General features: G+C 37.4%; 1 protein-coding gene across 4 annotated transcripts in view; it reads right to left on the reverse strand.

Annotated features, from left to right (window-relative positions):
* Window positions 1–2,184: 2,184 nt before the first annotated feature.
* STOX1 (storkhead box 1) overlaps window positions 2,185–14,428 on the reverse strand; it is a 59,219-nt gene continuing 46,975 nt past the window's right edge. For 2 of the 4 annotated variants that reach the window (XM_037003115.2, XM_017661773.3), the window contains exons 2-4: window positions 10,418–10,570; window positions 6,539–8,897; window positions 2,185–4,290 (exon numbers count right to left, since the gene is read on the reverse strand). In XM_037003115.2, coding sequence (XP_036859010.2) covers window positions 4,143–4,290; window positions 6,539–8,897; window positions 10,418–10,570 — 2,660 coding nt within the window. In that variant the 3' untranslated portion in view covers window positions 2,185–4,142. The remainder of the gene's footprint in view (window positions 4,291–6,538; window positions 8,898–10,417; window positions 10,571–14,428) is intronic. The other 2 variants (XM_073240938.1, XM_037003116.2) reach the window with 2 other exon arrangements.

Raw genomic sequence — 14,428 nt, forward strand, 5'->3', positions numbered from 1 at the left:
AAATACCTTAGTGTTTCTCAGAAGGACCTTTGGTGACTTAGGACACTCTACACACCCTGTCTTTCTAAACCCCAAATTCATCGAGGCATATTTGAGGCTGATGTCTGCGTCAAGTGGAAAGGGCAAATATGTGTAAATTAAACTGAGTCAATAGTAACTTGACTAAGGTGTGCTTAGCTGAAAAAAACTTTGGGTACTACTACTTTGGGTGTTATCAAAGGTTATCATCTAGAAAACTTTGGAATGGGGATTGGGGAATGGAGAATCTTTTTTGTTTCTTGGATTTGTAGGCTCTACAAATCTCAAGAGATTTGTATCTGATGTTTATTGGGGGTAGCATAACTAAAATGCACAATTCAAAATGTAATCTTTCTAGAACATCTTTATTTTCCAAATATGTAACAGAGTTGCTCATATAATTTCTTTCTCAAAATCTCAGTATTGGTGTGCCTCGTATGTTGCTCTGTTCCAAGGTTCTATATTTTGCTTGCCTTTGGCTTCAGCTCATTAAACTCTCTAAACTTACGATATAAAAACAAGATGGCTATTTATAAACTTGCCTCTCTCTAGTCATTCTCAAACCTACAGGGATAAATTTTAATTTTTACTCCATAATTTGAAAGTATGTTTTTTTGAAAAGCCACCATTTTGCATCTACATATCAATCTTATGTGGCAAGAGGAACTGAACCATTTAAAAATGTCAGGACGTGGAAATAGTTTAAGGGCAGCTACTAATCAAGAAACACTGGAGGCAGAGAAAGAGGGTTTAGAGTAATGAGAAAATGTAAGAGGCAACAGGAAGGATATTTCTACCATTTGCTAGTCATATGGCCTTGGCCATTTCAATTCTAAAATCTGTTTTTTGTTAGTGATGTAGGGATAAAAATACCTTCCCTGCTGATAGTTCAGGGAAATTGGATCAGTGGGTACAATAGTACTACAGAGATGCACAGAACTGCTTACATTTCTACCTTCAGCTCAAGGTGTTTATAGGTTTTAAAGCTGTGGGAAGGAAACAGCTTTGACCACACTTAGTTCCTAATTCAAAGTATTTGGAAAAGTTTTGGAGCTTGTTTAACCTTTGGAGACCAGTCTGTTTCTTTAGTCGCTTTGTAGACATTTTGAATCAAGTAGTGCAAAGTAGTCACAGAAGTTACTCCAGAAGTTGGTACCATTACCCAAGCAAAGAAGTTGCTACTGATAAAAGAGGAACCTTTTCTAAGGTTTCAGATGGAAGGATTCTAAAGGCCAGCAAAGTAGTCTGAGTTTGTTTCTGATACCCCCATTCCTGTTTCATGACTCTCATGTCTCTCTTCCCCACTACTTTAGGCCCTAATCTCTCTTCCTCACTCCCCAAAGGCCTTTTCAGGTGGCTGTAGGATGGGTTCTCAAAATGCAGTGGTTCCCAATTTTTTCACTACTATAGCTCTTTCCATTGTTTTTCCCTCATGGGTCTGACATTTTGAAACACTTTGCTAAATTCCATTTAGTAATAACTAATTCATGATTATTCTAATCTATAATAAGATACAAGTGCAGCTTAACCATGTCACCTCAGCAAGTGATAATATGTTACGAGCTGATAGAATTTCCCCCACTGTCAAAGAAATGTTGCTTTTGTTAGCAAGGAGTTAGGCAGAGGAAGTACAATTTCTATTACCATCTTTGAAATATTGAAAATAGCTTGCAAGACTGGAGGAATTCCAGACAACTGGGCAAAAACAAAGGACAGGTACAGTAGGCCATGTATTTACTTATAGAGAAGTTTTGTGATTATAAATATGTAAAAATATACATACATATGTTGATAACAATATTAGGTGACTCCTGCATTGGACACTTTCATTATCCTCAAATCTTACCAGAACCCTGTAAAGTAGATATCATTACTCTCTCCTTTTCACCAGATGAGAAACCCAAATCAGAGTTTAGTAATTTTCTCCATCACACAGCTAACCAAGGACTGGATGGGATTCAAACTTGTCTGACTCCAAAGCTCAGGTCATCATGCCTCCTCAAGGGAATAGTTTTCTCATTAGGGAATAGACTGCAATGGGGAAGAAAAATTTAAAAAATAGTTTACACAAAAAAAAGTTAATACTAGGGAAAAATGCAAGTCACCTATTTTAAAGAATAATCTCCAAACAGCTATTTAATAAACATATACCCATCTTTAATCATATGATGTTTTGTAGAAAGTTTATTGGTTTCATAATAGGCTTCATTTACATTTAGAGAGTGGTATAATGCATCCAGCAGCAAAATTAGATGGATTTCATTGGTCCCTAGATGTGGCTAGAGCCACAAGACTTTGTATTTCTAACTCTACCAAGAAACCTGTTCAGGTCCAAAATCAAAAGTAGAACAAGGTTGCTGTTTGTCCTTTTCCCAAGGATCAGCAGGAAGAAGAGCAGAAACGGAGAACTGGAAGCAATGCTCAGGAATCTTACATGGGTTCAGTATTTCACAGGATCCTCACTGAATCTTTTTTGTAAATTGAGATATATTTGACCTATAACCCTCAGTGAATCTTGTAAGCACAAAACCTTAGAATCCTCAAAACCATCTAGTTCAGCCATCCTGTTAAGCTAAATACTGGAAAAAGCTCTGCAACATACCAGTGAGGAGATCACAATGCCTCTGTTTGAATGCCTAAATAATGGGAAATTCATTCATTTACAAAGCTGCCTATTTCATCTACAGAATACTTTTGACTAATGGGGAGGTATTCATACTAAGCTGAAACTTTTCTCCCAACTTCCGTTCACTGATGCTGATTCCAAGATGTTAGACCCCTAAAACACTGCCTCCCCAACCAGGCTTTTCTATTCATATTACTTCTTGTTACTTTGCCCAGGACTTCGAATGTCCTTGTGACAATGGCTAAACTTATTGGAATGCCATGATGGGTTGGTCGGGATCACTAAAACCCAGTGATCAGGAGTGAGTGGTCCAAGCACTGCAAAACAGAGCAGCATATGAGATCTCCACCCTCTTCACTCCCACAGGGCCTGGTGGCAGTCCTCAGTGCTGAGCTTCATTCTGGCCTTCACTGTTGTCAGGACAGTGAGAGTTTGAAAGAGGCACTCTACAATTCTTCAGTCAACCTTGAGATCTAAGCCCTTGACCTCAGAAAGCTTTAGAAACCTTTTAGAAGAAGCATTCCTTCAATCATAAATAAGCATTAACATTTACACAATATGCTAAAACCATTCAACTGTTCCACATTCCCCAAACTCCAAGAGAACTTGACCATTCCACTACTTGGTCTGAAAGGCCTGCCAGAAAAAAATTCTGGCAAAGCTATTTAGGTCTTATGATCATGAGTGGAAATGGATCAAATGTAGATGAATTGTCTATCAGCCATATTCCATCTTCTCTCTAAATCTCGAATTCAGAACCTCCCTTTCACTTACAAGCCATTCTTCAACCATTCTGCTTCCCTTCTATCTCCACTATCTGAGAACATCTTGACTTCTCACTGGCATGCTATAGAGAGAGCCTCAAATGTAGGAAAGAACCAGAGATGGTGGAGATGCCACTGCCACAGGTATTTTGGACACTGTCAGTCAATCACAATGTAAAGCCATTTGTTCATGTTTAAGGTGATTGTAGAAAAGATCCTTGGCAGAAATGATTGTATGGAAGGAATTCTTGTTTCAAAATCTAACACATCTCCACAAAGTCTTCCTGATTAAAAGACTTTAGGTGCAAACAAAGTATCCATGCAATCCTAAAATACTATGTTCTGGATTTTTGTGTTGAAATGTGGTGAGATCCATTTAACGTAAGAACTCAGTAATAGTGTGGGTAGAGAAAACTCAATATCGGTATCCTATGTATTTGAGAAACTAATGTATGTTTGAAATTTTTCATTAATTACATTAAATTGGAAGAGGACCAAGGATTCCATGGTTTTTTTAATTGCAAAAAATCTATTCTCAATAATTCATAGTAAAATATGCTAAAGAAAAGTTTTAAAATGTCAAAATCAGAAAAAAGCAAGTAGAAAAAAAGAAGTAATGAGATTAGTAGTATATATGCTTGGCTTCAGAGAATTCTTATATACACAGTTGATTAAAACATTCTATATGAATTTTGTATACTTTGATAAAAAGGTTTCCAAAATAAAAGAAAGAATTAAACATTTATGACTGGAGTCAGTTGTAGTAAGGCATTGGATGTGAGTGGTTGATTGCTCTTTGTGCCTTCAAAATTCTGCAGAAAATTCTGTCTTCGTTTTAGTCCATCCAAAATGACTGAATTATTAGATGCCAGACTCTGTGTCCTAAAGATATTAAAAATAATGGAATTATCACCTTCAAAAGGAGCCTGGATTTCTAACCAAGGCATTAAACCTTCATTTGTTCCTTTGAAGCACAGTAACATTCATTAACATTAAGCTGCATTTATCAAATAAGCTAACCTTTAAAAATCTAACGCGCTCTTTACATTTTAAAGGCTTCACAATAGCATCTTAATTATTTGACATTAATATCTTAATTGACAGCTGCTTTCCAAGTAGTTTATATTTTCTGAACAACATCTTTTATCAGATCCAGTATCATGTTCTAGTCAGAAGCAAGTTTCCTTAAAAACTTTTCTATGTAACTAAAAGTGAACAGTATCTTCTTGTGGATTTTTATTTCTTTTTTGAAAAGTCATACAGAAGGGAAAAGCCAACACTATTTTTTATACTAACACTGTTCCTTTACTGGAGGCTGGAAGCTATGTTAGTCCTTTAACACATCTGCCTTACTTTAATCAAGGCGCATCGCTGTTTGGGCATTTTGCTTTTGACAGTCCCCTTTTCTCACCCTGCTTCTTCCCCATCACCTGCCCATTTCATTAAACTGTCTCAAAAATGTGTCCTCCAATATGTCTTTCCCCACACAGCCCCTCTTAATTCCACATTTTTTGGCAGTTAGGAAGAGTTCTTTGTTTATGCTTTGCTCTTGAGTTCAATTAGTCTGTTTATTGTTTGTTGTTCTGCTCAAATCAACTAAATTTTAAGTTTCCTATGGGTAGCAATATCTTACTCATCTTTGTCCCCCAATCCTTATAAAAATTATGGCACATAATTGATGTTCATATGCTATCTTCCCTTTTCCCTCTACATGTCTTTAATGATTAGCTATAACTCTTTCAAGAAAACCATATTACAAGCAATTTTTAAGAAATTAAACTTCTCAAGACTTTACAAATTTAAATTAACTGCATGTCAAGCACTAATTTCCCTTATCTGTTTTGAGTTTGTTTTTGCTCTTGCCAGGGAGAAAGGGAACCCATGGCTTCTTGGTTTAGACTACCAGTTTACTATGGAGACATGTTTTAATAGTTTAAATATGAATTAAACTATTGTTTCAAACAGAAAAGGTCTGTTTCCCAATAAACATGTATTTTTTAAATTGAGACTTCTAGGAATTTAGCTTAAGTTACAAATCATCAGAAATGTCTGCAAACATTTATATGAAAAACAGTTCACTGAAGTTTGATTTATTTTAGCTAAAAACTGGGAAGAGTCTACATACCAAAGGAAAACAAATAATGGTTTTATAAATAATGGGGCCCACATAATAGAATACTAAACAGGCATTAAAAAGAATGAGCTAGAGCTATATGTATGATTGCAGGATATCCTTAAGTTGGGTGAAAAAAGAAAGCCACAGCTCAATATAATTTGCTGTTAAAAACTTAATTATAAATATGCAGGAAAAAGTTTGAAAGAATATACAGCAAACTGTTAACAATGTTTAGGTCATCTCTATACAATGGGGATGGATAAGGTTAGAGAATGGAGACTTCTAGTTTTACTTCTTACCTTTCTGTATTGTTTCAAAGGAGGTACACAATTTTATATAATAAAAAAAGTAAAGACATATGCCAAATTTTAAGATGGCCTTTCAGAAAACTATTTCATAACATGAGGGGAAATGTTCATGATATACTATTACATGAAAAACACCATGCAAAATAGTAACAACTGTGTAAGTCCAATAGACAAAATATAAAGATCAATATATTCAGACTGTGTCATACTAAATATAAAAGTATAAAAATATCTAAATAGTACGGTGATAAAAGATGTTTTCTAAAATACTTTTCAGTATTTCTCAAATATTCTATTATGACAATATTAGTTTTATAATCTGAAAATGTTACTTAAATTGGCATGGAAAATATTCATGGAAAGTAACTGCATCACTTTCTCAACCTGTGTAGAACAGGAATATAAGTGAAATGTCCAACACTCAGTTCAAAAAGTAGTTGGTTGATAGCAATAATAACTATTTCTAGAAATAATTCAAGATTTAGTAGTGGTGGAATGGTCAAATTCTGGTTCATGTTTAAAATGAACTCTATCCTATTGTATAAGAGATTTCATTTTAACTTTGATACAGTTTCTTCAGTAAAGGTTGGCAGAATTGTATTAGAAAAAGTTTATTCAGGAATCTCCCATTAGGTAACTCAATATGCTCTTGATTTTAGTAATTCCTGTGGGATAGGGTCTAATCAAATGCTTTTATAGCACTTACCGTGGTGAATCTATTCCACTATCTCCTGCCATGCTATTATTTTCTGTTCCTTCCAAGTGACTGTGTTCATGTTGTATATTCTGAATCAGTCCTGGCATATGTGAAGTGTTAAAAAGTTCTAACTTTTGTGAGAATGGTTTCCTCATTTCCTGATTCTGTGTACTCTGACTCCAGCTAGCGGGTTTCTTTTCTGTGTCATCAACCGAGTCTTGTAGAGTTTCAGCCTCTGAATTGCCTTTCCTTGTGCTACAGTAATCAAATATACTTCCGCCAACAGACGCTGAAGCCTGGACATGTTCAGCAACATCGAGTTCCTGTTCACAGTTAAAACCAGACCCGGTCCCTGAACTGAGGCCACAGCTGTCAGCAGAGAGATTAGGTTTTTGGCTTTCCCTTCGGTTAGTGAGCAACCCAGTGGGTTTGTAACCTTCATTTCCCTTAACCACCTGAGGCTCAAACCTATGTATTTCACTGTTGTACTCAGTCAGAGACCTTTCAGTCACCTTTTGTTTCCCTAAATGATTCCACTTGTTTCCCCCTGTAAAGGAATGCTGAATGTGGCCAGGCAGCATTGGACAGAAGTCATCATTCTCAGTGAAGTCCTCCTCATCTAGATATAATGAACTGCAGGCACCATCATTCTCATCCACTTCATTCTGATATAAGGCCTGGTCATCGTCAGAAAGGCCTTCATTCTGTAGACTCTCAGTCTCTGCTTCCCAGACAAAAGCCTTTCTCATTAGTGTTTCTTCTGAGTCTCTATCTTGTCTCTCAGGTTGTCTCAAACGGTTCACACCAACTGGGTAATCCAAAAGACCAAGATTTTGGAACTGCTGCATTGTTTTATCAACTAATCTGTAAGCAGAGGATGCTTGCTCTAAAGAGGAGGAATCTTGTGACGGCAGAACATGCTGTGTTTCATTTGTTTCCCCTAAAGTGTCCGAGTGAGAATAACTTTCCCTCAAGACTTCAGGGATTACCTCATTTTCTCCACCATACACATCAGATCTCAACATGCGTTCTCTAAAGGAACAGCATTTACTATCATTTTGCAAAACAGTACATTGCGAATAATTGAAGAGGTGATCTCTAAAGTCATCACTTTTGGGTTTGACAGCAGAGTTATTCATATTTATGGATTTTGTACTCAGTTTATCACTATATTGTTCAGCATATGGCTGTTTGGCTTCACTCTCAAAGATTCTTGAGGAATCCAAAGATCTCGACCTTTGGAAAGGCTTTCCCTTTGGTCCAATCTGATTGGGTTTCAGATCACTGGGCTTTAAGTTGTTGTGCCCTTTGGTTATTGGGCCCCCTCGGTGAGACAATCCCTGGAAAGGATTACTGATTCGCTTTTTGTAAATCAAATGGGAACCAAGCACTGATGGATTCTCACCAAGTGGTTTCTGAACTACTGCTTTATTTGACCTTTTAATTCTGGGGGAGGGCTGTGTAGCAGGGAGCTTGGGGTGTTTCTCCAGTTTAATGCTTCCTGCCTGGGGCTCACTTCCCTGACTTGTAGTTTTTTGTCTATCTCTGTGAGAATGGCACCGCATTTGAGGCTTTGCAGACCGGCCCCGCCTTTTCTTAACTCCCTCTTTTAAAGGATATTTATGTCTGACTTTCAGCATATCAGTGGAAGTGCCTTGACTATTATATTTTTTCTGTTCTTCATATTTTTGCATTAGGACTGTATGTTTGATTAAATTGTCAACAGTCAGAATGGGATTAATTCGTCTGATTATCTCATGTTCAATGTCTCGAGGGATATTGTCCAAATTATCTTCATCTCGGACAGGCCATTCTTCTGGTGGGAATTGAGCAGAAAAGCTCCTATGCTCTGTTCTGGACTTCTCCTTTCTGGATATACTGCGCCAGAAGAGGCTAAAGCCAAACTTCCTGCATTTTTCTCTCTCTTTTGTGTATGATAAAGGTTTGGTGCTCTCAAATACACGATTCTGCTCAGACACCGAAACCGCTTGATTCTGTACTAAGGATCTGGATCCCCCAAGACCTTTCTGGCCTTTTCTACTCACTTCTTCAGCATCTGGTGGTTTCTGCACAACCTGAGTGCACACAGCAGGGAAACACTGGCAAGACTGACAATGGGAAATGGAGGCAGCATTTTCTTTGGCTAACTCTGCACAGCTCTCCATGCTCACCAGACATGTAATGCAAGTTGGCACCAGGTGACTTTCATCTAATAGGACTCTCTTATTTTCTTGGGGGTTTGTATTTGTGATGAAGTAAGTCTGAGGAGTAACTATGAAGTATCCTTCTCCAGTGTGATAAATCTTTCTTTCTTTAATCAGAGTTCCCAGAGTGGTATAGAGAATATCTTGAGATGGAACTGCAATGCCTAAAATAAACAAATATTTTACACTGATAGATTTTTAAATAAGAAACATTTTAACAAGTGAAATCAGTACCTCAGAAATGACCACACATTTGCTTGATCAACTCAGAGCTAACTGTAATATAATTAATATATGTAGTTAAAATGCCAAAGAAACATTAATAATAATCATAATTTAACTGAACAATGGGAATATAATTTGGTCTACACAAAGATATATAGCTAGATTAATGGTAAAGTAGAGAAAAAATACCTGAGTTCACTCAAATTCAAACACTAAGTTATATAACCCCACTATATATAAATTTAGATTTTGATTTAAGGAAATATGGGAATTTTGAAAACCAGTCTCATACCATAAATCCCAATGGGAATCTAAAGAGAAATGAAAAACAGTCTGTGCTTGGATAAGAGCAAACTAACATCTGGATTATGGTGTTTTTCAAACTAGGAAAGTAACAAAAAATTTAAAAAGAAACTCCCTTTGCCAAATAGGTGGTTCAAAATTATACTGTGAAAACAATGTTAAAAAATGTTTGTAGATAACAATATGAACAAAACAGCAGTAGACTCAAAGACACTGAGATGAGACTAGTGATTACCATGGGGGAGGGGCTAAGGTGGGTGTGAGTGGATGGGGAGGGGGAGAGGGATAAGGGGGCACAAAAATTCTCGATCATAATATAAGTTGGTCATAGGGATAGTAGTACAGCATGGAGAATAGAGCCAATGATTCTGTAACATCTTCCTATGTTGACAGATAGTAACTGCACTACTGGCAGTGAGAATTTAATAATACAGGTAACTGGCTCAGTACTGTGTTATATACTTGAAACCAATAAAAGATTATATATCACTGATACTTCAATAAAGAAAAGTTTGTGTATCAGTGGAAGAAAATTGATCAATATGTTAACACTGGTTTCCTTTTCTGTATTTTCTGAGTTTTTCACAAGCATACTCATTTTATAATGAGAAACATAAAAAATACTCTTCTACATTCATGCATTGGGATATGCAGCTATGAAAAGAATGAAATAGATCAATATATGCTAATATGGAAAAATCTCCAAAATATCTTTTTAAGTTAAAAAAGGAAATGTTTGGAGAAAATATATTGAAAGATACAATTTATATTATAAAAAAGGATACACATACTCAACTACAACTTATTTATATTTGAAACACATAAGAAGCTATAAACAATAGATGTCACCTCTGAGCAGTGACAACGAAAGGAGGTGGGGGACAAGATGAACTTTTCCTTTTTTGCTTTGTACTCCTTTCTACAGAGTCTGATTTATGTATTGCCATAAGCATTATTTTTGAAAAAGTTCATCTATAAAGTAAAGAAATAACCTTATCAGATTTGTTCATGCAGGCTTTTTCCTGTAAGGATTCTAATATGAGGTTTGACAATAGAAAAAAAAATTGGGTGTCACCCACTTTATGTGTTCAAGATGATTTATAAAAAGAAACCAAACACATGCAATGAACTAAAAGAGAAAAACTTGTTACTCTACCTGGGTAATGTTTCACCAAATGCTCCAATAGTGATTCCTGTGTTACCACAGTCTGCGTGGCATTCATATCAGATATGGCACAGCAAAGAACTTCAGCCAAGGGTATAAACTGAGACTGAGTTATTAGATTCATTTGTACTGGAAAGACATCACCTAAATTAGAGATGAATAAAAAAAGGAAGGGTGATAAATTTGATATAGCATAAAATATTTGGAATTATTGAATCAGGAATAGTTAAAAAGACTGAATAGCAGGTGTAATTGCTATTCTTTCATCAGTCTTTACCCAGAATCTGTTAATATGATATGCACAATAATGGAAACTATGGACGAAAAAGGTTTAGGTTATAGTCCCTACTTTTTAAATAAGATAGTAAGTTTTCATACAAAAGGTACATAGTATCAGAGTTCAGGTCAGAGGATGTTTATATGGCAATTCACATCTTTCAGAGGACTTTTTGTATTATCTATCTGAGACAGGCAGGGATGGGATTATTACCTCTTTATTTAGAATATATAAAGCCATAGAAAGCTCAAGTAATTATCCTAAGGCTTAAAAGCAAGTAAAGTGACAGAAATAGATCTTCTGACTCCTAATCCAACATTTCATTTCCATCATTCCACACTTTCCTGATTAGAATGATTAGGAAGATTTGAAGGAAAGGGCAGAAGTGTTTTCCAATTATCAAGAATACACAGAGCAAAACCATGGAAGGAGGAAAGCGCAAGGTATTTAAAAGCATGGATAGAGATAACCTGGGTAGACAGAGTTTAAGGGTTATATCAGAATGAAGTGGAAGATAAGGCTGTAAAGGTAAACTAGATCATATTGTCTTTCCTCCTTACCAACATTATTAAACATTCTTCTTAATATGCCATTCATTCCTCAGGTTAAATTTTAGATACTGCTGAATATCCAAGGGAACCCCTTAATTAATTGGAAATGAAAGACTAGGACTGAGGAAAGAGATTTGGGAATCAACTAATAATGATGAGATCTGAAGCTAAGGAGTGGAATATATTCTTTCATAGAGTAAAGAGTCAAGGAACACCTGATGAAGGGACTATCTACATTTAAGGGATAGTAGAAATAGGAAACCACCAAAAACAGAAGGCACAGTAATAAGGGTAAGAGAGAGAGAACCAAGAATATGAGGGGAAAAAAGGCTTCAAAGTGCATAGGAAATCAACAGTGTCAAATGCTTCAACAAGACTGAAAAGGTTGAGGGAGGAGGAAAACAGGCCACACTGGTTTCTTGATTGGAAGCTGACCACTGGTGACTTTCAAGAGAACTGTTGCCATAGAAAAGAACAAAAATGTCATGTTGAAAGGGATTGGGTCAGTAAAAGTGAGGTTAGTGGATTTCTTTTAAGAACAGGATTTCTCAGCTTGCCACCCTTGACATTTTTGGGCCAGATACAGGGTGACCAACCACCGAAGTGTAGCTCCACAGGGGAAGGGTGTTCCTGGCCTGGGGCAAGTCCCCCACCATGAAACCTGTGCAACTGAAATAAGTCAAGGGAAAGGCTAGGTTGGGAGAAAGGCTTTTATTTCTTATAATCGCAGGAGTTCGCTAGCCAGGCCCAGCCCATCCATCTCCTCTGGCTCTGGCTCATGCTCCTTAGCCACACTGCGATCTCTACTTCTCACCAGCCCCTTCTGGGAGAAACTCCATGGGTGGGTCCTTGGTGACTGGCAGATGCCAGGCCAATTATGTACCAGGAACAAAGGGGAAGAGAGAATGGCCATTTTCTCTCCACCCCTTGCCCCAGAGGCCGCAGTGGTTAACACCTATTGATATGTAAATAGACTAAGGCCAGGCAGAACACTCTGGAAATTTTGCCATTTACCTCATACCAAGTACGCCCAGGACTAAAGGGTTTTCTGGGACATAGGATTTTCAGTGCTATAACTGAGAAAGCTTAAGTCAAACCATGATGTTTGGTCTGGTTTGGTAGCCAGATAATTATCTGTTGTGCAGGGCTGTCCTGTGCACTGTAGGATGTTCAGCAGCATCTTTGGTCTCTACCCACTTCTAAAGGCCAGTAGCATCTCCCACAGTTGCAGCAACCAAAGTCCAGGTATTGTCAAATGCCCCTGGAAGTGGGGATGGGGGGCAAAACTGTCCCACTTATAAACCACTGTTCCAGAACATTTGTTGCAAATATATATATATATATATATATATATATATATATATATATATATATATATATATATATATAAATATATATATAGGATTGTGAAAGAGGAGTAATGGAACACAACCAGAAAGGAGTAGAATCAAGTGAATACCAATGTTATTGTTGTGATTTTCTTAAAAGAAAATCTCTGCACATTTAGATGTAAGGACAGGTTTTAATGGAGATGATGGATAAAATAATGCATAAAAGGTACAAAAGAGCTTAGAAATGAAGATATTACTTCATCTGAAACTTGAGAAAAGCATAGAGGGTAGCAGAAGACTAGAAATAATACTGAGGCACAGAAGGAAGTATTAGCACAACAAGGTCAAGGTCATCTGATCTCTGTAAACTGAGAGAGGGGATAGGAATGTAAGGAGAAAACAGTGGGAATGAAGTGATGAAGGGTGGAAGGGGGTTTGAGGAGCTATTCTTGGAATATAATAGTAAATAATAAATATGAATATTATGAAAGAGCCCTGAGTCTCAAGGTGATTTAAGTGTGGTTTCTGGCAGATGAAGTAGCAATCTGGAATAGAAAAGGATGAGAGCCAGGGAAGCCAGCAGTGCTTCTACAACTTTAATGTGCATATGAGAATCCCCAGGGGATTTTGCTAATGTGCAGATGCTGATCCAGAAGGTCTGAAGTGGAGTCTATGGTTCTGCCTTTCTAACAACCTCCCAGGTGATGTCTACACTGCATGTCTGGTGGAGTGGCAGAGGGTTAGGATGTTCATGATAGCAGTGTTAAACTAGTCAACCATTCAACAAACAAATGTGCCCCCAGAGTCCATGGCAGGCAGAAATAATTCAAACAACTGAGAAAACTTGGCTATACCCTGTGGTGGGGGCTCTCCCAGTGACATGGGAAAGCCAGTACATCACACTGATTGTTGAGGGGAAGAAAAGTAGTGAGGATTGGCAAGGTGTGAAGGGGTGCAGCCAAAGCTGGTAAGTGGCCCACAGTACTTACTGTAAGCATGGAGATAAAGCACTTTAATAAGGAAATTGATAGCAGGCTGCTGTTATACATCACACTGGGCTGTTTCCTTGTTTACTTAAGCATCTCTGTCTGGCAGGTGGGGGCATCTCTGACCTTGGAAGGCGACAACACAGGGCAGAATTGCTGTCTGCTTCAGCAGCCCAGGGAAGGGTCTCCTCTTGCTGTGCTTGTGGCTATCCCACTGGGTGACACTGGGATACCTATAGCATTCCGAGAAGCTAGGATGAGTAGCTAATCAATTAGCATCTCAAAGGGCAGTGATAAGATACGATGTTAAGAAAATTATTGTCCAAGTGAGCCATTAACTGACCTAAAACTCAAAATCCTCTGAGAAACTCTACCTCTGAGCCTAGGGTAATAAGCCTGCCTCCCTATCTTCAGTCCCTCTTTGCCTTTCTTTTTTTACCTCTGCAGCTGAGGTTTACTTTCTTCTGTTTCATCTCGCTCCTCAAACAGACAAAATAAAGAATTAAAGTGCAATTTCAAATATTTTTATGCTTCTTTAACATAATTTATGTGCTTAATTTAAAATAAATGACTTAAAACTTTTATATATCTCTCTTCCTCATCTCGAAAACAGTCTAAGTGCCTTTTTTCTTCTGTGTGATCTTAAATTGATTACCTGCCCCCACTTCATGTGGAAAGGAAGTCCTTTATTCAAAGAGGCGAGAGAAGGTCTCTCCTGAAGATAAGGACTAGAGTATTAGGGAAGTAGAGGGCAAAACCTAAAAAGGCTTTGCTCAACCACATAATAGATGTCCAACCCTCATCTCACCCCTACCCTAAACCCAGTCACCTTGAGGTGAGGGGGAAGGAGGAGACAT

This window comes from Manis javanica, chromosome 7 (genome assembly GCF_040802235.1).
Source record: "Manis javanica isolate MJ-LG chromosome 7, MJ_LKY, whole genome shotgun sequence".
In the NCBI taxonomy this organism is placed as follows: Eukaryota; Metazoa; Chordata; class Mammalia; order Pholidota; family Manidae; genus Manis; species Manis javanica.